Source organism: Trichosurus vulpecula, chromosome 5 (genome assembly GCF_011100635.1).
Source record: "Trichosurus vulpecula isolate mTriVul1 chromosome 5, mTriVul1.pri, whole genome shotgun sequence".
Taxonomy (NCBI): Eukaryota; Metazoa; Chordata; class Mammalia; order Diprotodontia; family Phalangeridae; genus Trichosurus; species Trichosurus vulpecula.
This window is the reverse complement of record NC_050577.1, coordinates 193,005,746-193,030,476: the sequence shown is the minus strand read 5'-3', so window position 1 is coordinate 193,030,476 and position 24,731 is coordinate 193,005,746. Positions and strand designations below refer to the sequence as shown.

General features: G+C 39.0%; 1 protein-coding gene across 1 annotated transcript in view; it reads left to right on the top strand.

Annotated features, from left to right (window-relative positions):
• Nucleotides 1-24,731, top strand: part of VWF (von Willebrand factor) — a 200,989-nt gene that overhangs the window by 139,189 nt on the left and 37,069 nt on the right. The window contains exons 32-38 of the mRNA XM_036759070.1: nt 45-209; nt 1,400-1,443; nt 2,221-2,398; nt 13,888-14,108; nt 16,533-16,725; nt 16,940-17,281; nt 19,721-19,920. Of these exons, the coding sequence (XP_036614965.1) occupies nt 45-209; nt 1,400-1,443; nt 2,221-2,398; nt 13,888-14,108; nt 16,533-16,725; nt 16,940-17,281; nt 19,721-19,920 (1,343 nt within the window). The remainder of the gene's footprint in view (nt 1-44; nt 210-1,399; nt 1,444-2,220; nt 2,399-13,887; nt 14,109-16,532; nt 16,726-16,939; nt 17,282-19,720; nt 19,921-24,731) is intronic.

Genomic DNA, 24,731 nt, shown 5'->3' with positions numbered 1-24,731 from the left:
TTAATCTCCCTTCCTTCTATATTTTTCCCTCCCACTCCCTACAGGAGTCTCAGTATTCCCTATTGCAATTGGCCACCAATATGATAAATCCCAGGTGAGGACATTGGCAGGGACAGCATCCTCCTCCAACATCATGGAACTCCAGAGAATTGAAGATCTCTCCACTATGGTTACCTTGGACAATGCATTTATGTACAAGCTGTGCTCTGGTAAGTCCATTTTGACTCTTCTACCATGCTAAAGATTATAGAAGTAAGAGTTGAATAAGACCTTAGATATTGCTTAGTGTACCTCCATAATCTCACTGGAAACTGAAACCCAGAGAAGTTGTAAGATTATAACTAGAAGGGACGTTTAAGGCCACTGAGTCCTATCCCCTCAAATCATAGATGAGGACGTTGAGGCCCAGGGAAATCTCACAAGTTCACACAGGTAGCAAATTTAGAGGCAGAATTTGAACCTAGGTCCTCTTGACTTTGAAAGCAATACTCCTTCCAATACACTATACAAACCTTCTATGTTCTGAGGATCCATTCTAGAGACATGAAATGCTCATGTATCTGACCTGCTTTTCCTGTCTAAGGTGGTTTAATGAGACTGGCTGCTCTCAGTTTCTCTCCAAGGGGTAGCTCTGCAAAGGTTAAACTCCACAAAGAACCTATTAACAGGCCTTTAGTATACAGTACTTCTCTCAACCAATAATAAATATTTATGCTGAAAGCCCATGCCTGCTTCAGGGAGAGAACTTGAGCAGAGAAGGGGAAATAAAAGAAATGTAGGGAGACAAATGGCCAGTCAGTGGATGCTGAGATCTTTTACTAGAGAATAGTCTACTTACACCTAAATACACCTAACTTCGCATTTAGCCAGAATGGTTCTAGAATCAACCTCGATATCATTCACTTTCTCATTGTGTTCACTTGATGTAAGATTAGAGAGACTTCTTTTTAAAATCTCCTCCAAAATTTTCTTGGTTTTAATGTAACACAATGAACAACAACAGGTCACAGTTATTAACTTCTGCCGTATGCTATTCCCCAAGAATCAGCTAATTAGTCCATTAAGAGATGGGGGTGGTGGTGAGATGGGGGGGCGGTCTACCAGTAGATGTTTAAATTCAGGTCCCTTAGGGTCATCTCAGATAACGGAATATGATAAAGCAAATGTTTTTAACCTGAGTTCTGTGATCTTGGTTTAAAAAATTATAAACTATATTTCTATATAAATGGTTTCCTTTATAGTCCTCTGTACTTTATTTTATTTGTTTTAAAACATTATTCTTAAAAGGCTTCACTAGACTGTCAAAGGGGCCCATGATATAAAAAATTTTAAAAACTTCTCTCCTTATAGAGAATTATTATCTGCTGTGGGTTGAGATCTTCCTTTGTTTTTGTTTCAGGTTTCTCCAAAGTCTGTTTGGATGAAGATGGGAATCAAAAGAGAGTAAGTGCTTTGTGGTTGACTTTGAGGGAAATATTGTGATTTTGTATTGGGAGACACTATTTGGAGTGGGAAACTTTTCAGGTAGGTCATAAGTCAAATCTTTGTCTTATCCTTTCTCACCAATGTTTTGCTCCTTGGGCCTATGATCCTGTGACTTGGTCCTTCTCTCTCTCCCATTTTGCCAGATATCACTTCCTTGGGTTTTTGGTGCCATACTCATATGTCAGTTTTCTGATTGGTGGTGAGTCAGACCTGCTAGCCAGGGTCCAAGTAGACAACCGTCAGAGACAGCTCTAATACCAGGACTCTCTTAGTTCAAGTTTGATGTTGGGATGAAATGAGGCACTCACAAATCATTGAACATTTAACAAAAGGAGATTTACTTTACCCTCAACACAGCAAAGATATGCAATGTGGACAGTAACACTTAACTTCTGTGGATACAACCCCTCTCATCTCCATATGGAAAATGTCTGGTTAGCAGGACAGAGTAGGGCCAGAGCAGGGTATGGTGACTTGTGTGGTCTTAGGGTTGCCTGTGGTTGAGATTTTTTGTGCATTTAGATGACCAGGAAGCTGCCTTGCAGAAAATGAGCCAATCAGATCCTGAGGACAGCTTTGTCTCCTTTTAGGGAAAGATAATGTCTAAGGACTAGGGAAGGAAGAAGAGACTGGACTTTGCTTGTGGGTTGGGGGAAACACTGGTCAATATGAATCCTATCAAAACAGCCCTCCCTTTCTACCCTCATCTGAATATGGCTCTCTTTTCCCACACAGCCTGGGGACAGGTGGACATTGGCTGATAAGTGCCACACTATAACCTGTCTAGCAGATGGCCAGACCTTGATGGAGAGTCACCGGGTCAATTGTGAAAATGGACCCAGACCCACATGCCCTAACAGCCAGCCTGCTGTGAAGGTAGAAGAGACCTGTGGTTGTCGCTGGACCTGCCCTTGTGAGTCTATGTTTCATTGGTTATCATTCACTTTTGGTCAGCTAAAACACCAACTCTTTTAGCACAGCTTCGCAAATAAGTTTAAAAAAATCTATTGTTAGCCTAGAAAAATTTTCTCCTTCTCACCTGCATTCATCAGTGCCACCATTCCATCTTCAATATTCACCCATCCTAGGGTTTGAAGGGTTTGTTTATGGCAAGCCTCACTGAGCACTCTTGTCTCCTCTTTTCCTTTGGAAAGACATGGTTTGGTGTAGTGGAAAGAGTACTGGGCTTGGAGTTGGAGACCTGGGTTTGAATCTCAGAGCTGCTGTATGACTATGAGTAGGTCACTTCAACTCTCTAGGTCTTGTCTGCAAAATCAAAGAACGGAACTAGATGAGCTCCAAGTACTTTCCTTGGGGTTCTTAATCTTAATCTGAGTCAACATAATATCTCTGTGGTCCCTTTCTAGATTATGGCCAATGGAAGTTGGGGGAAAAGCACTGTTCTAACTCCAATATAGAGCATGTTTGTTGGCAATGTAGCTTCACTGTGCCTCATTAATAGAGGCATAGAAAACCCTGGGTTTGAGGAGGCAGCATGATCAGGAAAACTACCAGCCACATGCCAGGGTGATACCACATAGCTAGATTGATACTGGGAAGAGGATGAACTGGAAAGAGAGAGAACAGGATAGCTCATAGAGGAAGGAAGTCTTCCCCCATCCCCAGTTCTGCTTTACCTCTGATTGATAGAGTCTCTCTATTTCTTCAAGATGCAAAATAAGCACCACCTTTACATGAAGCCATTACTGATTCCCACCCAACTGCTAGCATCTAAACTACAAACTCCTGAAGTACTTTGTATTGAACTAATTTGTATTTGTATTCTTTTAAAATTTATTGTATATACATATATACACACATATGTATATCCCTTATTAGGATGTAAGCTTCTTCAAAACAGGAAAATTTTAATCTTTGTATTTATATCCACAACACCTAGCTTAGTCCATGGCAAATAATAGGACCTTAATTAATACTTGTAGATGGATAGATATATGAATAGAGAGATAGATACTTTTCCATTGCTTGTTTATTACTGGTCCAGGACATTTTTTTAGTAGACTAAGGGCAAAATATCATGTTCTAACTTGAAAGGCTCCCTTATCTTACCGATAAAAGTATTTTTGGTAGTTGGTTGTTGGGAGGTGACATAATTTTGTATTCTAGAGATGCAAAGAGCCTCGAGAATCCTGTGTGGTAAAGGCCTGAATACTTATATTACTGTAAACTGCTGCGTTTCATCATTCTTCAAAATTCACATCTGCTTGATTGGATAATAAATTTTTCATTAACCCACTGGGCCAGCATTCATATCTCAGGTCCTTGAAGGAGCTTGTGGATTGTGTCTAGAGTCACAAAATCATCTATCTACTACCTGAAGTATTTGGGTATAGGCTGTATTATAAATGAAGATAAGTCAGCAACATCCAGATACATAACATGAGAGTAGATCCTTGGGAATACAAGCTATTTAGATGAATTTGTATTAGGATTTGTAGCAAATTTTTGTTGTTGTTCAATCACTTTGGCTGTATTCAACTTTTTATGACCCTTTTTGGAGAGATTTGGGGGAGAGCTTAAGTGAGTCCCTGTTTTCATTCCGCCATCTTGGCTTCCCATTTGGGGTTTTCTTGGCAAATGCTAGAATGGTTTGCCATTTTCTTCTCCAGCTCATTTTACAGATGAGGAAACTGAGGCAAACAGGGTCACACAGCTAGTAAATATCTGAGGCTAGATATGAACTCGTGAAGATGAGTCTTCCTGTTGTAGCAAATTACAGGGACAAAATTTGCTTTTATTGTGCCATATAAAGGACTTAAATAATCAGGGTTATTTTTTTTCTCCTCTAACACTTCTTCTGTCCTCACTCCCTCCACCTGTTGGTCCCATCCCCATCTTGAGTAAGCAAATGTATTGATCTCCTGGCCATATTCCATCTATTGCATTAATTCACTCAGCAAAACTCAGGATTTTGGGACAGAATGAAGTCATTCCCTTTTTTACCCCCAATGCTTCCTTTGCTCATTCTCCCCAATCTTCTTTTTGTTCTGTCCTCATAACCTCAAGGTTACAACCTTTATCTTGGACTAATTGTAAGTGAGGAAATCATGAAATTGTGGGGTGTGTGTGTGTGTGTGTGTGTACTTTCAGAATCCCTCCAAATTGAGCCTTCATTCTGTCAAAGAAAGTGTGTGTATATGGGGACACTGACCACTTGTTTTCTAAAGCCTAGGCCCCTGTAAAAGTGGAGGGAGGGTAATATGGACTCTCAGTACTAAATGTATCCTAAGATCAGGGAAAGGAGGCCAGAGGCATGGGGATTAGGGCAGAGCAGAAGGGAGGGTTAGGGTTAGACAGTTGGACCTACATTCACTCAGATACTTACGTACTAGCAAGGAGTGGAATGGGCTGCCTTAGGAAATGATGAATTATCCCTCATTATTAAGTCTTCAAGCAAAGTCTGTATTTCAACTGTCAGGTAGATTATAGAGGAGATTCTTACTTGGGAATGGGTTGGACCTGATGGCCTCCAAGATCCTTGACAATTCTTAGGATTCTGTAATTCTATAACTACAGTATTTCTATGGTAGTGGTTTGAACATTTTGCTCAAGAACACTGGATTTGGAATTGGAAGTCCTACCTTCAAATCCTGGCATTTATAGCGCAGCTTCATGATTACAATGACAAAGAAAAAGTTGGGCAAGCTGGAAGACAGAGATTTCCTACCAAGGAACATCAGTCAGGATCATGGTGGACTTCTCAAGCATGACCAGGAATGACTGGAGAAATTATATGACATGAAATTAATAAGCAGAGACCATGAACCTAGAATTATCCATCCAGGAAAACAGTGTAACCTCTCTCCCAAGGACATTGTCATAGAAACTTGATAGAGCAGGAATGTTAGCACGAAGCCATTACCAAGAATTCCCCAAGTGTCTGTGTTTTTTGACATTGGAAGGATTTTCCTAGCATTGAGTAGCCACATATGCAAGATGCAGGTAAGCCACAGGGAGAGAAAGAGGAGAAGGGAGATTACTCTCATCTCTGGACATGTTGGTCCTCCGTGTCCCTCCTGCTAACCCAGCATGGAATTGGGAGGACTGGGCATTGTTCTAAAATTAATGAAAAGAAAACGAGCAAAGTGAGGAAAGTTCTAACACAGTTAAAAATACTGAGGAACAACAAAATAGCTAAATTATAGGGTACAACGTAGATAAGAAATAGTATAAAATATCCTAAAAGATATCCTCATATAGTCAAATGACAGTTTTTAAAAATTCAATGAGAATTAACACTGGTAAGACAATTACAAGAGCAAATGAAAGAAGAACTTCTAAGAATTTTAAAAATTATGGGGAAATTTGAAGCTGGAATTTAGAGTTGGTAAAAATATTTGGAGGAAATAATGAAAAAATGGCCATTAAGGAGAACATAATAGAAAACCTGAAAAAATGAACAAAAGTAGAAACAATGCGTTTCCTACAAGCAAAAAACAAAAGTGCAGACAATGTAAAAGAAGGGAAAAAACAACCTCAGGAAATAAATACTAAGAGAGTTGGAAAATATGCAGATAGTGGATAGGTCAGAATGCAGCAATCCCAAGGTTACTGACATCCAGGAAAGTTAAAAAACAAAAAAAGGAACATGAGCACTCTATTTCAGCAAAAAAAAAAAACCTTCCAGAATTATGAAAAGTGATGTTTTATATATGCATGTATAATTAACATATCACATATAGATATATGATAATTACACATACACATATGAATATATAATTACATATAAGTATGTGTATTAATATATTATGTATAAATATATTGAAAGAGAGACAGAAACAGAGACAGAGATAGAGAGAATCTGTATCACAAATTGCTAGTAAGGAAACTCTTACCAATGTAGATGGCCAACTGTTCTGTTTCTTAAAACCTTAGAAAGTGTCCTAGGGCACAAAGAAGTTAAGTAACTTGCTCATGGTGACCTAGTCAGTATGTTTGAGAGCAGAGACTTGAATCCAGGACTTTCCTGACTAAAAGAATCCACAGAATTTTGACATGGCAAAACAAGCACCCAATTTAACTCTTCTAGGTACATTATAGCTAAACTCTAGTGTTATGGTATCAGAAAAAATTTGGCAAGCTGGAAGAAGACAGAAATAAATTAAAGAACATCAATCAGGATCATGGATCATGGCTCATGGCTCATGGATCTTGGATCTTCTCAAGAAAGACAAGTAATGATTTGGAATACAACATATACAATACAACACATACAAACATAAAATATAAAATTGTTGAGCATGGATCTTGATCTAGAATTAACTCTCCAGAAAAACTTTGGGTAACTTCTTCCTCAAGAACACTATTATGGAAACTTAGTGGAGTAGGAAGACCTAGCATGAAGCCATTACTCAGAGTTCCCCAAATTTCTGAGATTTTGGAGGAAATCCCAGAAAGAACTTCCTTGCACTGAGTAGTGATATGCACAAGACATAGAAAAATTCCCTGAAGCACTGCCCAGAAAAAAATCCAGATGACCTTTCCTATCCAGCCACATTGCTTCCTATTTCCCCTTTAATCATATTGGGGGAAGGGAGTGAGAGAGAGAAAAAATGAAAAGAGGCTTAACCCAGCTGTAGCCACCATAACCTACAAATGGAAGCCTGTTGCTTTAAATGCTTACTTGCATTTCTATGCTATTTGAAATTGCTGTTAAAGATTATGGCATTTATTACTTTATTAGTTATTTATTATTTTATTAAAGTTTAAAGTTTACCATGATTTGTATCTAAACCTATAAGTATATAGTTTGAGATTGAGAGAGGGTAAATCCACTCAAAAGAGAGAGGTATTTTCTTCAATGTAGGTTGAAGTAGGGGAATGGGTGATGTAGAGCAGGGGGAATTGGGGAATTGGTTACAAAGAGTTTTATCAGTTTCTGAGATAACCATACCCTGGCCTGCTTTGAACCTGGACAGAGACTTAATGGGCAAACAAACCAGTAGCATCAAGAGATGGAAGTTGTTGCGTGTATAGAGGTGACACAGCACATAGATAACACCTCATGTGGATACATTAGCATGCTATATTAAATTCAACACATTTATTAAGTGCTGACAATATGTAAAGCACTATGTTAAGTCCTAGGGATAAAAAAAAATGAATTGCCAATATGTGTTAGTGGAGAGACTTTCCACACCAGTGAATTCCCTGCCCTGATGAAATCACAGGTACAAATAAAGAAAAAATATCCAAACCAAAAAACTATGACTAAAAGTTATAGGCCCATGTGGAAACTAAAAAAAATTATTAAATTATGCCTGGGTAAAAGAGCAAATTACATCAAAGAGAATGACAACAAAGTTACTACATATCAAAATCTATGAGATGTAATTGAAGCAGTCAGTACTCAGAGGCACACTTATGGCACCTCCTATGTTGACAAGAAAAAGCAATGTAGTGAGTTGCACTTGCATTTTAAAAATGTAGAAAAGGAACAAAGCAATAACCAGCGAAAAGAAAAAGAAAAAAAAAAAGAAATAATGAAGATAATAGCTAAAATTAACATGATAAAACCTGATTCTTTTGAAAATTCCGTAATTATGATTGATCATTAATATAACTCTAACAAGAAGAATACAAGCCCCAATGATCAAAATTAGAAAAGAGTAGATCACAATGAGGACAAAAGAAGCTAAAAAAACTCATCAGAGATTACACAATTTGATGGTAATAATTATTATGAGATTATAATCAAATGGATGATAGTTTACAAAAATACAAAACACTCAAATAAAATTTGGAGAGACCTGTCTCAGAGGGACGAATGATATGGCCAAAGATTTAGAACTGGAAGGGATATTAGAGGTCATTTAGTACAGCTCCTTCATTTTATAGATGAAGAAACAGAGATCCAGAAAAGTTAAGTGGTTTGCCCAATGTCACACAGATATGTATCAGAGGTATGATTTGAACCCAGGTCCTGTGACTCCATAGCTTTTGACATTTCAACTGTACGATGATGCCTCTGATTGCATAGATCATTGAAATGCTGCCATGGAAGAAGATACTGGACCCAAACAGGTTTTTAAGTGAATTCTATCATATTTACAGTGTTATCTTTATACTGTATAGAGAATTCCTAAACATACAGAAAGATCTGCCTAACTTCTTCTCTGAGGTAAATGTGTTTTTGATTCCTACAGCAGACAAATACAAGACTAAGAAAGAAAGTTCTGAGACGATATCATTAATGTGTATCAATACTAACATTAAATAGATGAGATCAGTTCATAAAGAAGTAAATAAGCATTTGTTAAGTGCATACTATGGTGGCTTAACAAATATTATCTCACTAAAGCTTCACAGCGACCCTGAGAGGTAGGGGCTATTATTGTCCTCATTTTACAATTAAAGAAACTGAGGCAGGCAGAAGATAAATGACTTACCTTGGGTCATACAGCTAGTAAGTGTCTGAGGCCAGATTTGATCTCAGATCTTCCTGACTCCAGGCCCCATAGTTCTACCCACTGCACCACCAGCTTCCTGCTAGGAACTTAAAAAAAAAAACAACCCAAACCATGCATAAAAAAGTTATGTATTGCCACCATTGTGAGGCAATATGGAATACGGGCTAGACTTCTAGATTTGATTTCAGGAAGACCTGAGTTCAAATCCTGTCTCCAATGCTCTCTACTTAAAGTGATCTTGAGCAAGCCACTTAGCCTTGTTAAGTCTTAGTTTCCTCTTTTGTTAAATGGCATAGTACCTACTTCACAAGGCTATTGTCAGAATGAAATGAGATTTTATATATATATATATATATGTAAAGTGCTGTAAAAAAGTGATAAAGTGCTTCAGTTATAGTCAGGTTGGATTTATGCATAGAATATATTTATAGTTTAATATTAGGGAAATAATATAATAAATTATATCAATAAGGAAAAATAAATGCTATATGCTTATGCCATTCGATGCAGGAAAAACCTTTGCTAAATATATTTAGAACACTAAAAAAAGAATAAAAACCTCTCTTTTAATATGATAAAGATATCTATTTGAAATCATCATTTAATGTTATACACAATGGAGAAACACTAGAAACATTTCCATTGAAAACAGATGTAAAGTAGGTCTGTTTACTCTCATCAGTCCGATACGACACAGTCTTTAAAATGTTAGCAGTATTAATAAGGCATGAAAAGAAATGCAAGAAATAAACATTGATAGTGAAGAAGACAAAACATCTCCATTTGTGGATGACATAATTGTATATATTGAAAACCCAAAGTACTTAAAAGAAATTGAAATAGTGAATGACTGGAGCAAAATTGTTAGTTAGAGGATCGATCCTCAAAATCCCCTGCATTTTTATATACTACTATAAAAAATTAAGAAAAGCTGATAGAGACATACCGTTTATAATAACGACAACAGATGAAGCAGCTAGATGGTGCAATGGAGAAAGTGCTGGACCTAGAGTAAGGAAGACCTGAGTTCAAATTTGGCCTCATACATATACTAGCTGTGTGACCCTGGGCAAGTCACTTAATCTCTGTTTGCCTTAATCCACGGGAGAAGGAAATGGCAATGTTCAGTCATTTTAGTTGTGTCCAACTTTTTGTGACCCCGTTTGGGGTTTTCTTGGCAAAGATCCTGGAGTCATTTGCCATTTCCTTCTCTAGCTCATTTTACAGATGAGGAAACTGAGGCAAACAATTACATGAAGCCCAAGGTCACACAAATCTGCCTGAGGCCAGATTTGAACTCAGGTCTTTCTGACTCCAGACCTGGCACTCTATCCACTGTGTCACTTAGTTGTTCCCCACTCCAGTATTTTTACCAAAAAAAAAAAAAAATCCATGGACAGTATCGGCATGCTATGGTCCACAGGGTCATGAAGAGTCAGACGTGACCGAATGACTGAACAGCAACAACCACAAAATTCAAGATATGGATATTAAGTCAGCAAGGCATACAATACACTCATATAAGGAAAATTCCAAATGCTCTTTGACAGAAATAAAGGAAGAACTGAAGAAAAGGTGTGCTATTAATTGTGTTCATTTCCCAAAACTTTGCAAATTAATTTGTAGGCTTGCTGTAATAGCAGTCAGAATCCAGAAGATTACCTCCTAGAATTAAAATCATACCTCAGTGGATCTGTAACCTCATCAATATGGCTATCTCCTCTCCCCCAACCATGCAGATCATTGTGCAATAGTTACATAAAAAAGAAAATAAAGTCAAACTAATGGAGTATTAGAAAGATTTAGAAAGGGATACAGACAAAGCAAGCACACTTTATTAATTTTTTTTTCAGATTTATTTGGTTAAATATGTTACAGTATTAAATTATTTTTCCCTGCTATATTTAGTTAAGATGTTAATGGTTTAAATTTGGGTTTTGGTTGTATGGTTGTAGTTTTTTCCAGGTTTGGCTTGGTTGTTGGTTAATTGTATTTGTTGTGCACATGGAATATTTAATAGTTGAATAATCAAATAGTATAGAGTTCTCAGATTTGGGGGTTCCCTCCAGCGATGAAGAATTCATCCTATACTGACCATCCTATACAACTCTTGTCCATTTTCTCCCATATATTTGCCATGGGGTCCAGCCAATGTGATGGAGGCCTTCCTCACTTTCTCCCGATATTGCAAAGTTAGGGTGGAGCTGTTTGGTTGTCCACTGACATCCCTCACCCTTGCTGTGTAACCAGACCATGTTCTTTTACCATTATACTTTTACTTGACAAAATCTTTTACTCCCTTTCTTTGAAGTTCTTCATTGGTTACCCTAGGGCAGCTAGGTGGTGCAGTGTATCCTGTGCCCGGCCTAGAGTCAGGAAGACTTTTCTTCTTGAGTTCAAATCCAGCCTCAGATAGCTGTGTGACCCTGAGCCTTAGTTTCTTCATCTGTAAAATGAGCTGAAGAGGGAAATGGCAAACCACTTTAATATCTTTGCCAAAAAAAAGTCCAAATGGAGTCACGTAGAGTTAGACAGGACTGAAAAATGACTCAACAAGAACGACTATGGTTAACCCCACCTGTAATGTTAATGGGGTATAAGATCTTCCCTGCCCATTAAGTGGAGCCCATTAAGGGAAGCTTGCTTAGAGGAGGCTTGCTTATAGGAAGGTTTTTTCACCTGTTTGTGCTAAGTTAATTAGGTACTGAGTCACAAGGATTGCTATGCTTTCTGGCTCTGAGCCTATTAGCAAAAAGTGTGTGTGTGTGTGTGTGTGTGTGTGTGTGTGTGTGTGTGTGTGTATATATATATATATATGTATATATATATATATATATCTGCTTGTATTTTCTCTGATGTTCAGGGTGCTAACCCTTCCCCTGAACTAGTGAATGTAATTAAAAGTAGGATTGTTAACCCCTGTTTGAGCAGTCTTTCCTAGAAAAGCAGACCAAAGTAGCTGTGCTAGCAGGCCATCCTGGGTGTGCTAGGGTGCTTGCTGCTACACCATCATGCGCTTCTCCATCGCCCATCATAATATTCATTTTTAGCTCTTTGTAGACTATCATGTTCTATGTCTTGTTGCCATGCTGCTATGTTGGTAGAGTGTTGGTATTAAAAAGATGGGCCTTTGTCCATGAGAAGTGTGGGGATCATTAAATGAAATTTCCTGAAGGCAATCTAGCTCGCTGTCCTCCTCTTATTATATCAGTGGGTCATTTGTTCTGTCTATCCCAGCTATACATATTGCTGGGCAAGCTCTGTAGATTTTTCACCCAAATGCGTGTCATAATCTTTGCAATAGAGTTTAAAATAACAGTAATAATTTCTATTATCAAAAATTAATTTAAAAAGCCCATGTTCTAGTCTGCATTTAGTTGATGACATCCTAGGAAAATGGTATTTTACAGAGGGTGATGTTACAGTGATGGGGGTGCTACTATTCCATATCTTATTTCCCCTTGTCTCTTCAGTTGCCGGTACAGATGTGGTATTGGTTTGTCAAGTGAAAGCCTAAGCTTTTTTCTTTTTGAGTGACTTCTGACTACACTTTCTTCAAGTGTAAGAATTTTCACAGAATCATTTTCTCCAGCTCTGTGACAACTAGAACTTACTTGCAAATGGTCCTTTAATAGGAATTTTGAGAATTTATTGATTATTGCCAATGAAGGTGAAGGAAAGAGTGCTGAGACTCGACCATTTGTTTTGGCTCCAGAAACATACCTCGTTGCAAAGTCTCTTAAGGTATTAAGTCAAAATTCCTACTGGTACTATGAGTCATCTGGCAGCCGGTGTAATACATTTGTCATTTGGTGAGCTCTCTCCTCTGAATGAGCTCATGCTTACTTATAATGTCAATGATCCATGATACCTCTGGAACCTGACTTTGTTTCTTAAGCCAAGGCATCCCTGTAGAGTGAATTGTTCACTTTGTACATTTTAATTTGGGGGAGGTAGGTAATGAAATATACTTCTCTTTAGCAGTATGCTCAGCTTTCTCACCTGGCTTCAAAAAGTCTTTAAGGGCCATTGAAACCCTTTAATCGGGCTTAGGATGACACTAATTAACTGTGGGACCTTATCTTCTCTGGGCCTCAGTTTCTCATCTGTATTACAAAGGATTTAGACTAAATGATCTCTGACATTCTCTTTACCTATATCTCATTCTGTAGGAACATGAGTGATTTGATTTCACTCCATACAGATAGCACGCAGGGCCTTAGAACTTAGGGTTGTCAAATTTAGAATTGGAATAGATTTTTAGTTATCAACTAGTCCACCCTGTGGGCAGCTAGGGGGTGAAGTGAGTGGATAGAGTCCTGGGCCTGGAGTCAGGAAGATTCATCTTCCTGAGTTCAAATCCAGCCTCAGACACCTACTAGCTGTATGACCCTAGGCAAGTCATGTAACCCTGTTTGCCTCAGTTTCCTCACCTGTAAAATGAGTTGGAGAAGGAAATGGCAAACATTCCAGTATCTTTGCCAAAAAAACCCCAAATGGGGTCATGAAGAATTGAACATGACTGAAAAACCACTGAGCAACAACCAGTCCAACCTACTATTTATAGATGAGGAAACCGAGATTTATTATTTTTTTTAGTTTACAACACTAAGTTCCACAAGATTTTGAGTTCCAAATTTTCTCCCCTCCCTCTCCTACCCCGTATCCCCCAAGACAGCATGCACTCTGATATAGGTTCTACATATACCTTCACATTAAACTTATTTTCCCAATAATCAAGTTGTAAAGAAGAATTATAACCAATGAAATGAACCATGAGAAAGATGAAATGGAGATTTAGAAATGTAAATAATTTAGTCAAGGTTGCATAAACAGTGATTAGCAGAACTAGCACCCAAACAGAAGTCCTCTGACTCCAAGTCCAGACTTACTCTTCTTGTACCAGGCATGTGTGAGGTACCTCAATAATTCTGTTAATCTCATTGCTTTTCTTCTGCCTCATTCTGCCTAGGCCTATGTATGGGAAGCTCGACCCGGCACATTGTGACCTTTGATGGCCAGGACTTCAAGCTGACTGGCAGCTGTTCCTATGTCCTGTTTGAGAGCAAAGAGCAAGATCTGGAGATCAACCTTCACAACGGCGTCTGTAACCCCGGGATGAAGCCCACCTGCATGAAGTCCATAGAAGTGAAACACAGGGGCCTATCTGTCCAGCTCCACAGTGACATGGAGGTGAGGGATGAAAGGAAGCCCCTGGGTCAGGGCAGTGGAAGAGGCTCTGGAGAGCCCACCTGACCCTAACTAGATGAGCTGTGCTGACCCGGTGTTCTTACCGGGGACTCCCTAGCCTGCATGCTTGGCAAAATGCTTTTCTCTCATGCTTCACTTTCCCCCTCTAAAGCAGAGGTATTTAGTGAACTGCCACACCGTGAAGAGTAGTAACAAGACAGCCCCCCAGTAAACCTGGGGTACACTCTCCCACAAGTACCTACAGTATCAGTGAGAAGCTGTTGCAACAATTTGGCTAGCAGCTGCTGTGGGCGTGAAAAACCCACACAAACCCAACAACAAGAACGCTGCCAGCACAGGTTCTTTTTATCTGCTTTACTAAGGCAACTAGCATTAAGGGGTTGACAATCTTATTTCAATCCAACACACAAGTATCATTCACTTAGTTCAGGGGAAAAAGCCAGCACCGTGAACTTCAGAGCAAATACAAATAAATTACAAACATCAACAGACAGACCTTGTCTGAGTCAAATCTCAATGCGTAGTTACCAGGGCTTAACAAAGTCCCAACATCCAGGTTTAGAAGCTGGAGGGCTCTTAACTACAGCAGCCCATCAGCACACCACCAAGAGTGAGAGTCCCAAGCAAATAGCTCTGTTCTCTCTTTTTATACACTCTTTAGCCATCATCAAGCAACATCTGAGTGACCAGAACTCAGGCTCCTACTATTGGCTCTGGTCTTAGCAACTCCCCTTAGGACCCTGAAGGCTTCATGCCCACATAGGCTTAGCACCTAGTAGATAGGGGTTTGGGCCTGGAGATTTGCACCTAGTAAGGCTCAATCAAAGACACTTAATTAATCATTTTAAAACAGTAAGAAAGTCCCAACTTAATTGATATTACAGAAGATGAGAACAGAGAGAATAAACTACTTTGCTGTTATTGTTCACTCAAAATATTCATCCCTTGGGGGATAGACAGGGGTGTTATGTTTGGTGTTTTAGCTGTGTCCAACTCTTTGTGACGCCATGTCAGGTTTTCTTGGCAGAGTTCCTGGAGTGGTTTGCCATTTCCTTCTCCAGCTCCTTTGTACAGATGAGGAAACTGAGGCAAACAGGGTTAAATGACTCATCCAGGGTCACACAGCTAGTAAGTGGCAGAGGCTGGATTTGAACTGATCAATTGAAAGATGATCCTCTCTAACTCCAGACCTGGCATTCTATCCACTGCACCCCTAGCTGCTGAGTAAACTACTAAAGAGACATAGATGTGAGGAGCACATGTGACTGATATAACTCATACTTCCAGCACCACTGATCTCAATGTCCTTTGTCTTCTCAGGCTGTCCTCATGCTGCTCCCCCTCCAGCTTCCATCCATGCTTGTTGGGTTGAACCATTTCATTTCTTATTGTGTCCAAATAGAAGACAGGCAGAATGGCGGATAGAGCATGGGAACTGGAATCACGAAAGCCTGAGTTCAAATCCTGCCTCAGACATTTTACTAGCTCAGTGACCCAGAGCAATCCAATCAATCAATCCACATTTATTAAACACCTGTTATGTGCCAGGTCACTTAACTTCTGACTGCCTCAATTTCTTCAGCAGTAAAATAAGGACAATGATATCTCCTAATTCATAGGATTGTTATAAGGATTAAATGAGTTAACACATGTAAAATGCTTCTCATACCCTGAAGCTCTATAGAAATGCTAGCTATTGTTATCATTATTATTAGAAGAGCAACATTTGGTGATGCCACATGCCATTGGGCATTTTTCTTGGGTTACCATACACTTTGCAAAAATTTCTAGGAATGGAGTAAAGTGCTGGGGCCTGATGCCCCTGGAAATTCTGTATGGTCGCCAAGAATCATAAGAATTTTTCCCAACTTTCTCTGAGGGAACTTGTCTCCATTCTGTTTAAAATTAAGCATATGGGTGGAAAACCCCTGGTTCACGTTCACACTTGATATTCCGGTCCATTTCCTTTCAGGTAGCATGCTTCATTCGCCTCTTCCTTCCTTTCCAAATATCTTCAAAATCCGGTTATCCCATTAGTTGTAGCTGGTAAATATTAGGACTTTAAGTTAAATGCAATGAGGATAGAAGACCCAGGTTCTTTTGTGGCATCGAGCTCTGGCGGGATCCTTACTGGCTGACACATTTTAGAGAGGGAGCATCATTTAATGGAAAGCACATTGAACTTGGAATTGGGAACCTGTGTTCAAATCCCAGCTCTGTTCTTTCACTTTACAAGCATAGGGCAAGTCACTTCAAGTTTCTGAGCCGCAGTATTCCCATCTGTAAAATGGAGATTAAAAAAAAAGACTTGGTACTGGAGTACCAAAGGGTTGTGAGGAAAGCACTTTGCAAACATGAAAATGCGTCACAAATGGCCTCGTTGTCTTCTCTTCCTTACCTGAACAGGTGACTGTGGATGGGAGACTGGTTTCAGTTCCCTACATCGATGAAAATATGGAAGTCAACAACTATGGGGCCATCATGCATGAGATCAGGTTCACACAGCTGAACCACCTCTTCACATTCACGCCACAGAACAACGAATTTCAGCTGCAACTCAGCCCCAAGACCTTTGCCTCCAAAACCTATGGACTCTGTGGTGAGAGACTTTGTTTATTTGTTGTTTTAATCCGTGACATTTTAACCTATGACCTTCATCCATCTGCTTTTGTGGAGTTCTAGGCCCTTACAGATCCGAAGACAGTAGGAAAATCTGTTCTGAACAAAATGAAGATGGAGAATTCAGGGGTCCCAGATCAGTGGCTGTGTTTATGGAGAAGCTGGTACAATCCTTTCCCATTCTTTCCTTGTAGGGATTTGTGATGAGAACAGGGCCAATGACTTCATGCTGAGGGACGGCACTGTCACCGCAGACCACAACAAGCTCATCCAGGAGTGGACAGTCCAGCAGCCTGGTACCACGTGTGAGCCCATCCCAGAGCAGCAGTGTCTGGACTCCAGCGGCTCCCAGTGCCAGGTCCTCACATCCTCCATGTTTGCTGAGTGCCATCGGGTCCTTCCTCCGGCCACATTTTATGCCATTTGCCAGCAGAACAGCTGTCAGCAGGAGCAAGTGTGTGAGGTGATTTCCTCCTATGCCCACCTCTGCCGGACGCACGGAGTCTGTGTCAGCTGGAGGACGACAGACTTCTGTGGTGAGTCCGGCTCCTGTTTGCCAACCCGGGAAAACCACTTCACCTTTCTGTGCCTGCGTTTTCTTGCATCTATATGCTGAGAATAGCTTGCTTCAAATAAACTCACGTTTCTGTAACGATAAAGCTACTATCTATGTAGTGTCAGGTACTGGGCTAAGTACTTTACAATTATTATCTTATTTGACCCTCACAACACCCCTGGGAGGTCAGTGCAATTAGTCCCATTTTGCTCATGAAGGAATTGAGGCAAACAAATATTAAATGACTTGCCAGGGGTCACCTAGCTAGTAAGTGTCTGAGGTCAGACTTGAACTCAGATCTTCTCGATGTCAGGTCCAGTGATCTGTCCACTGAGCCACCGTGATTTATACGGTGATTTCTGCACAGCAACTCTGAGGTTTAGGTAATGCAAATATTATCCTTATTTTATAGATGAGGTTACTGAGGCTCAGAGAGATAATGACTAACTCGTGGCTAGTAAGCGGTAGAATTCAAATTCCGGACTTTTGATTCCAAGTCAAATACTTGTCATCACACAAAATTGGCTTCTTGCGTGACTTACCCCCTCAGGACTGATATGAGGATAACATGAGAACACAGCTATCCCAGTTCTACTTAAATGTAAAATATTAGTTTTATTTTTTTTTTTTTAGGAATTAGACTTATCTGTTCTAAGCATGTATTCATATATTGGCCTAGTATAGTTAAACTATATTTTGTTAAGACAGAAATATCTTGGTTACATAACAATTATCCAGAAGTACTATTCCAGGTAAGAATTAATGAACCAACCCTGTTTTATCAAGTCCAGTCCTAGGCACCTTTATTCTCTTTTTCTTTGCTGTATTTTAACCCCCTGAAGTTTTTTTTTTAATTGTATATATGTGGAATTGTTTCTGTGCTCCTCTTTTCACTTAAATAACCTTCAAATTCTCTTATTTCTACGTGCAATATTGAGATGGTCTGTCCTGGCTCCATACATGTGAAAGACCTTTCACAAGTGAAATTCCTAGAAAAGCAATTATTGGGTGGGATAGTAAGAAGACAATTTAGGTTCTATTAGATCATTCCCCTCCACTTTGTATAGGCTCTTTACTGATAGAGGTTGTATTGTCTTAGGAGTTCCGCGTTCTCGGTCTGCTGACTTTGTGTTAATTCTTTAATCACTCTGTGTCTCATTTCTTGTTTTGTCAAAGGTTGATCATAATTCTAGGCAATGAGTTATCTAGTCACCAGTCATTTTGAGGCAGATAAAATAAGAGATAAGATTAAAAATGGGAAAGCATCTTTAAGAAGAGTTCTAGAAAAGTGCACTAGGCTGAGTCAGGAGAGTTCTAGGTCTGGCTCTATTAACTAGCTATATGACCTTGGGCAAACCAGTTTCTCTAGACTTTAATTTCCTCCTCTGTAAAGTGATGAGATTAGACTAGATCAGTGTTTCATAAACTAAGCCATTCATCTCTGATGTTTGGCAAAATAGGCAAGACTACTTTGATACTAGGGGACTTTTGTAAAATTGCTGCTAGTCCTCTCAAAAAAGATTAAATATGAAGTTAGGTGTGTTTCAAAAATATACTGCATGTAGCATTTTTTATTATGAAAATGGCATTTAATTTCTTTATTTTGCTTTCAAAATTTGCTTTATTCTTCCTTTTTTCTGGGGGGATTCTCCATACCAGGCCACATGGATCAGCATTTATAGATTTCATCAATGTGTTTTAATCCCAAAATTATTCTGTGGTCAAATTAGTTGGGAATCAATGGGCAGAATGATCTTTAAGGCTCCTTCTAGATGTCTAAATTCTATATTGACGTTAATAGTGTCAACTCAATCTACTAGCACTTTCAAAATGCAAATAATGAATTTGGGGTGATTTGCTAGTATCTCTTTACTTAGTATTTAGTGTATGGATGTCTTGAGTATTTACTGTGCAGGCAGAGAAACCCTTTGAAATTAATCCTACTTCCGACCTTCTCTTGAAGTTAATTACGAGAACATTGTAATCTGGTGAAGAGACTTGAACGTGTGACCGAATGGGGAAACTAGACAGCTTTTTGCTTCCTCCAAGTTTGATCTTTGTAACTAAAGATTCATTATTTTATGTGAATTGTAGAATATGAAACACATTCATAGTCAACAAAAGTAAACATTTTCTTAAGCAAAACATATGTGCCACTGAGATTATCTGTTATTCTGTATTTTCCACGTATTGTCACTTACTAGGTACTCAGGGCAAATACCTTTCTCAACTCAGTTTCTTCCTCTGTAACACAGGGACAAATAATACTGGTGTTACTATGAGGAAAATGCTTAGTAAACCCCAAAGTGCTATATAATATGATTTATTATTATTAATAAGAGAATCATTGTTATTGATATTTCATGTGGATAACTGAGTTAATGTCTTATCTAGAGTTTTAATGCCTATTTTTCTACAGCTATGAAGTGCCCACCCTCCATGGTGTATCATCACTGCCAGAAGGTCTGCCCTCAGACTTGTGATGGTAACTCAAGCACATGTGTAGACCATCCCTCAGAAGGCTGCTTCTGCCCTCCTGAGCAGGTGATGCTAGAGGGGCGCTGTGTCCCCAAGGAAGTCTGTACCCAGTGTATCACTGAAGATGGAGTCCATCATGAGGTAAGAACTTATGGTCCCAATTAGGCTTTCTCACCTGATTCCTGGACTCAGTAGGGAGAATCTCATGTCGCTGATTGGTCTTTCCCATCTCTGGCAGCTTTAACCTCTTCCCCCCCTTCCCTTTGAGAGAGAATGAGAATGGGAGCTCACCAACTAAAAAACAAAAAGGAAGTCAGCAAACTATGGGACTGTGATCTTGGTTTTGATTCCTGGAAAAATTTTAGAATATATCCTTAAAGGGATGGTTAGTGAACTCCTAGAAAAAAAGCAGTGATTAAAGAGTCAGTGTGGCTTTGTTGAAAACTGGTCATGTCAAACTAATCTCATTTTCTTTTTGGGCTAGACTGGTATACTAAGGGACTTCTGTCAATATAGTTTACCTAGATTTTTATCAAATCATTTGACAAGGTCTCTCATGCTCTCCATATGGACAAAATGGAAGCGTAGTAAATGGTTATATACTTCAATTGATTCAGAACTGTTTAAATGGCTAGATGCAAAGACAAATCAACAATAGATGAATGTCAGCTCCAAAGGAGTTCTCTAATGGAAGTGTTCAGGGATCTGAGCTTGACTTTATGCTGTTTAACATTTTTATCATATAAAGGTAGAGACAGCATATCTGTCAGATGGGCAGATGACAAAAAACTGGGAAGGAGAGTTAGCATAATGTATGACAGAGTGAGAATTCAAGAAGATGTTGACAGGCTATAACATTGGACTAAATAGAATAAGATAATGTGAAGTTTTATACTTCACAAGTATGATGTCTGTGTACTGGTGTGGAGGAGGGATGGTGCTAGACTACAGTTAGTCTGAAAACAACCTAGAGATTTGAGTGGCTTTCAGACTCGATATGAGTTAACATAATGTGATGAGAGTCAACAAAGCTGATGCAATCATAGGTCACATTAAGAGAGTTAGAGCCTCCAGGACTATTGAGGTGGTAATAATGAATACTTCACCATGGTCAGACTGCATCTTGAGTCCTATGTTCAATTCTGAGCATCATATATTAAGAAGAATATTGTTTCTTCTTTCTTTAATTATTTTGTATTTAAGTTTAAAATTTAAAAAAATTACAAACAAAAAATAAACTATAAAAAAGAAGGGTATTGATAAGCTGGAGAGTGTTTGAGGGAAGGAGGATGACCAGATTGATTAGTGATCTTAAATATAATCATTTACTTAATAAAGCAAATGAAATGATATTCAAGATTCTAATCTATTCTAGCAAAAGCATGAAAAACAAATCATGTCACACAACATATATAAACACTCTCCCATTGATTCCTTCAGAATCTTTAGTGGAGAATAGAATCTTGGGAAGAGAAGAAATTAACATGAGATCAGTATTGAATGGGGGTAGTGGTGGAGGCTCTTCACACACTTTGGTAGGAATTTTGGGAAATTTTGGAGAAGAACAAGGAGAGAAGAAGGGAGAGGTGGCAGTCACTATGCTTTAACTAAATGTCTTGCCATCTCTCGCTTCTTTTTCACTGAGAAACTCCTGGAAAAACCATATATACTCACTATATGCTCAACTTTCTTAGCACTCACTTCTGATGTATTTGAAATCTGGCTTCTGATTCAGTCATTAGACTGAAACTATCTATTTCCACTCCAAGATTACAAATGCTAAATTGTTAAATCTGATGGCCTTTTCTCCAGTTTCATCATTCTTGACAGTTTTTGACAGTGTTTCACTCTTTGGAATCTTTAGGTTCCCTTAAGGTTCAACTTAGGTGCTACCTTCTTTTTCTGATCTTTCTAGTTCTTAGTGTTCTCTCCCTTCTTAAATTATCTTGTATTTATTTACCCGTATGCATGTCGTATCACCCCAGAAGAACGGAAGATCAGGAACCATTTTTCCTTCATTTTCATTTTATCTTTCTATTTCCAGCACTTAGCCCAGTGCTTTGTACATAATGAGTGCTTAATAAATCTTATTGAATTTGAATGTATTAGCTCTTTCTTTAAACTTTGTGTCATCTGAACATTGCCAAGCATGCCATTTTTAAGCATTGGTAGAAATGTTGAACAACTGTGGGGCCCAGGAACAGATCCTTAGAGTGCTTCACTAAAGACCTCCTTGGTCATTAATTCTTATTCTTTGGGTCTGGTTATTCACCTAGTTTCAAATCTAGAAGGGCAAAGGGCCTCAAGACCCATCTCATAGGAAGACTGGTTCAAGAACTGGTGACAATTAGCCTGGAGAAGATTAAGAAGATGTGATAACTGATATATGGAGGAGAAATTAGACTTCTCTGCTTAGCCCAGGAGTTCCAAACTAAAAGTGATGATTGAAAATTGCAGAAAGGAAAATTTAGGCTTAAGACAAAGAAAAATTTTCTCACAATTAAAGCCTTCTGAAGGCGGAATAGACTGTCTCCATTGTGTGAGGTTTTCAAGTAAAGACAGATTGGCTACATATTGAGTATATGATCGAGGGGAGTGTTTTTCATTCACTGGTTGGAATAGGTGGCCACAAAGCTCTTTTCAGACTTTGAAATCCTACGATTTAACCTGAACTGAAGTTTCTTCATTCATAAAATGGAAATGATAGAATTGGCCCCATTTTTCATATTGATCATAATAAAGCTATTTCCTATCAATGTAGGCTTACTCTTTTTATTTTTCTATCAGAGCTGTTAGGTTTTAAAATATTTATTATGTATGTAGATATGTATGTATGTAGATATGTATGTATATCTATCATCGGTCAATTATCTATCTAATCTGTCCTCTATAAATTATCTGTCTGATTTATCATCTATCGATATCAATCTGTTTGTCTGTCTAGTTATCTACATAGCCATCTATCTATTCCTATAGAATGTAAGCTCCTTTAGAGATGAGATTATAATTTTTGGGGTATCTATATTTCCGGCACCTAGGATATAGTAGGCACTTAATAAATGCTTGTTGATTGATCCTGTGAATTTGAGATCAGGACTGTTTCCTTTCCGAAGTGAGGGGCCCTTCTGTGATTGGTACATGAGTGCCATCTGCTGGCCCATTTGAGGGATGGAAGCTGTCAGGCTCCGGCAAGGTTTTACCCCAATATGGGAAAAAGGCCAAGGTCTCCCATTGCATCCAGGGTCATCTCTAGTCTTCCTGGTTTATATCTTGCTACTGGACCCAGATGGCTCTAGAGGAGAAAGTGAGGCTGGTGACTTTGAACAGCCCTCCCTCACTTAAATCCAATTCACTTGCAAGTCATGGCATCATCTTCCTGATGTCATGGTCCTCTTCGAGAAAGGACAAAAAACAACTTCAACATGGAATCTTGGAGAGTTTGCTCATCAGGATTAGCGTCAGAAGGCACTTCAGAGCACATGTACTCCACACCATCTCTAGGCAAGAGCTACCTAAATTAGTCCAGGAAGATAGGAATCTACCTGTCAGTTTCTTTTTTTGTAATCCCATTTTCTTTACCTTTCCTAATTTAGATCTCTCTCTCTTTTTCTTTCTTTCTTTCTTTCTTTCTTTCTTTCTTTCTTTCTTTCTTTCTTTATTTCTTTTTCTTCAAAATCCTCTAGCTTGTTTTCTTCTTACAGTTGAGGTAGATTTCAGAGGTGAGAAGGAGGTAGGGTAAAAAGAGGACCCAGAAAGTGGCCCAAGCTGGCCTGTCTTGGGAATCCAGCCTTTTGTGGCCTGGCTACCAGAACCACCCAGCACATTAGAGCTCTAGGTGGAATCTTATTAGCCTCTTTAGAAACTTACTGTGCCCATTTGGCTGGAAAAACACGAGTATAGAGAAGGTCATTTTTGACAGTCTTTCTTCCTCCTCAGGTCCTTCCTCACTGTCCAAGTCCAGTCACCAAATCCTATCAGTTCTCTGTAATCTCTCTTAAACTGATCGCTTCCTTTCTATTTCTGTGGTCCCTAGTCTAGTCTAGGCCCTCATTATCTCATGCCTGGATTACTACAATAGCCTTTTAACTGTTTTCTCCAGCCTCTTCTTTTATAATTTAAGCACCAAATCACCATCAGATTAATCTTATAGCACCATTTTCATTAGATCACTCCCTGGCTCAAAAATTTTCGATGTCTCCACACTGTGTAGGATAAAAGGCCAAGTCCTTAGGCCTGGCAATCAAGTCACAGATCAGCCCAAAACGGCCTTTCCAACCTTGGCTTGGCATATGTTAATTGATTACTAAGGATGTACCAGGCACTGTGCTAAGTGCTGTGGCTACAAGACAAAAATTAAATGGTTCCTGCCTTTGAGGAGTTTACATTATAATGAGAGATAAATGTGTACCTAAGTAATGGAGGCAAGATACATTCAGAGTAGGTGGAGGGTCATCTAGGAGGGGAAGACATTAACCTTAGGGTAAGGGGGGGAATAGAAGGGACCTTCAGGAACATCCTCCTGAATGTTGATGGAATAGAGGTATTCTTGGAAGTGTGTGTGTGTGTGTGTGTGTGTGTGTGTGTGTGTGTGTGACACAGATACAGAGAGAAGGGGGAGGAAGAGAGAGATTAGGAATGAAGGATGGAGGGAAGGAGAGGGGAGGGAGAGAGAGAGGGAGGGGAGCAGGAGAGAAAGAGAGAGAGTGAGAGGGAGTGAGCACAACATTCTAAGCATGTGCTGGTCAATGCAAAGGTTTAGAAACTGGAGGTGGAGTATTATATCCAGGGATATGCTGGAGCCAGCTAATACAGGTTGGGAGAGCCAATTGTCAAAATTTTCAGTGTATTTGTCTCTCAGAAATTGGCATTAAGGGTTTCATTTATTGTCTTGTTGATTGTCAAGACTTAAGAAAATGATAGTGAAAATGTTATTAATGAAGATTAAGCTTAAA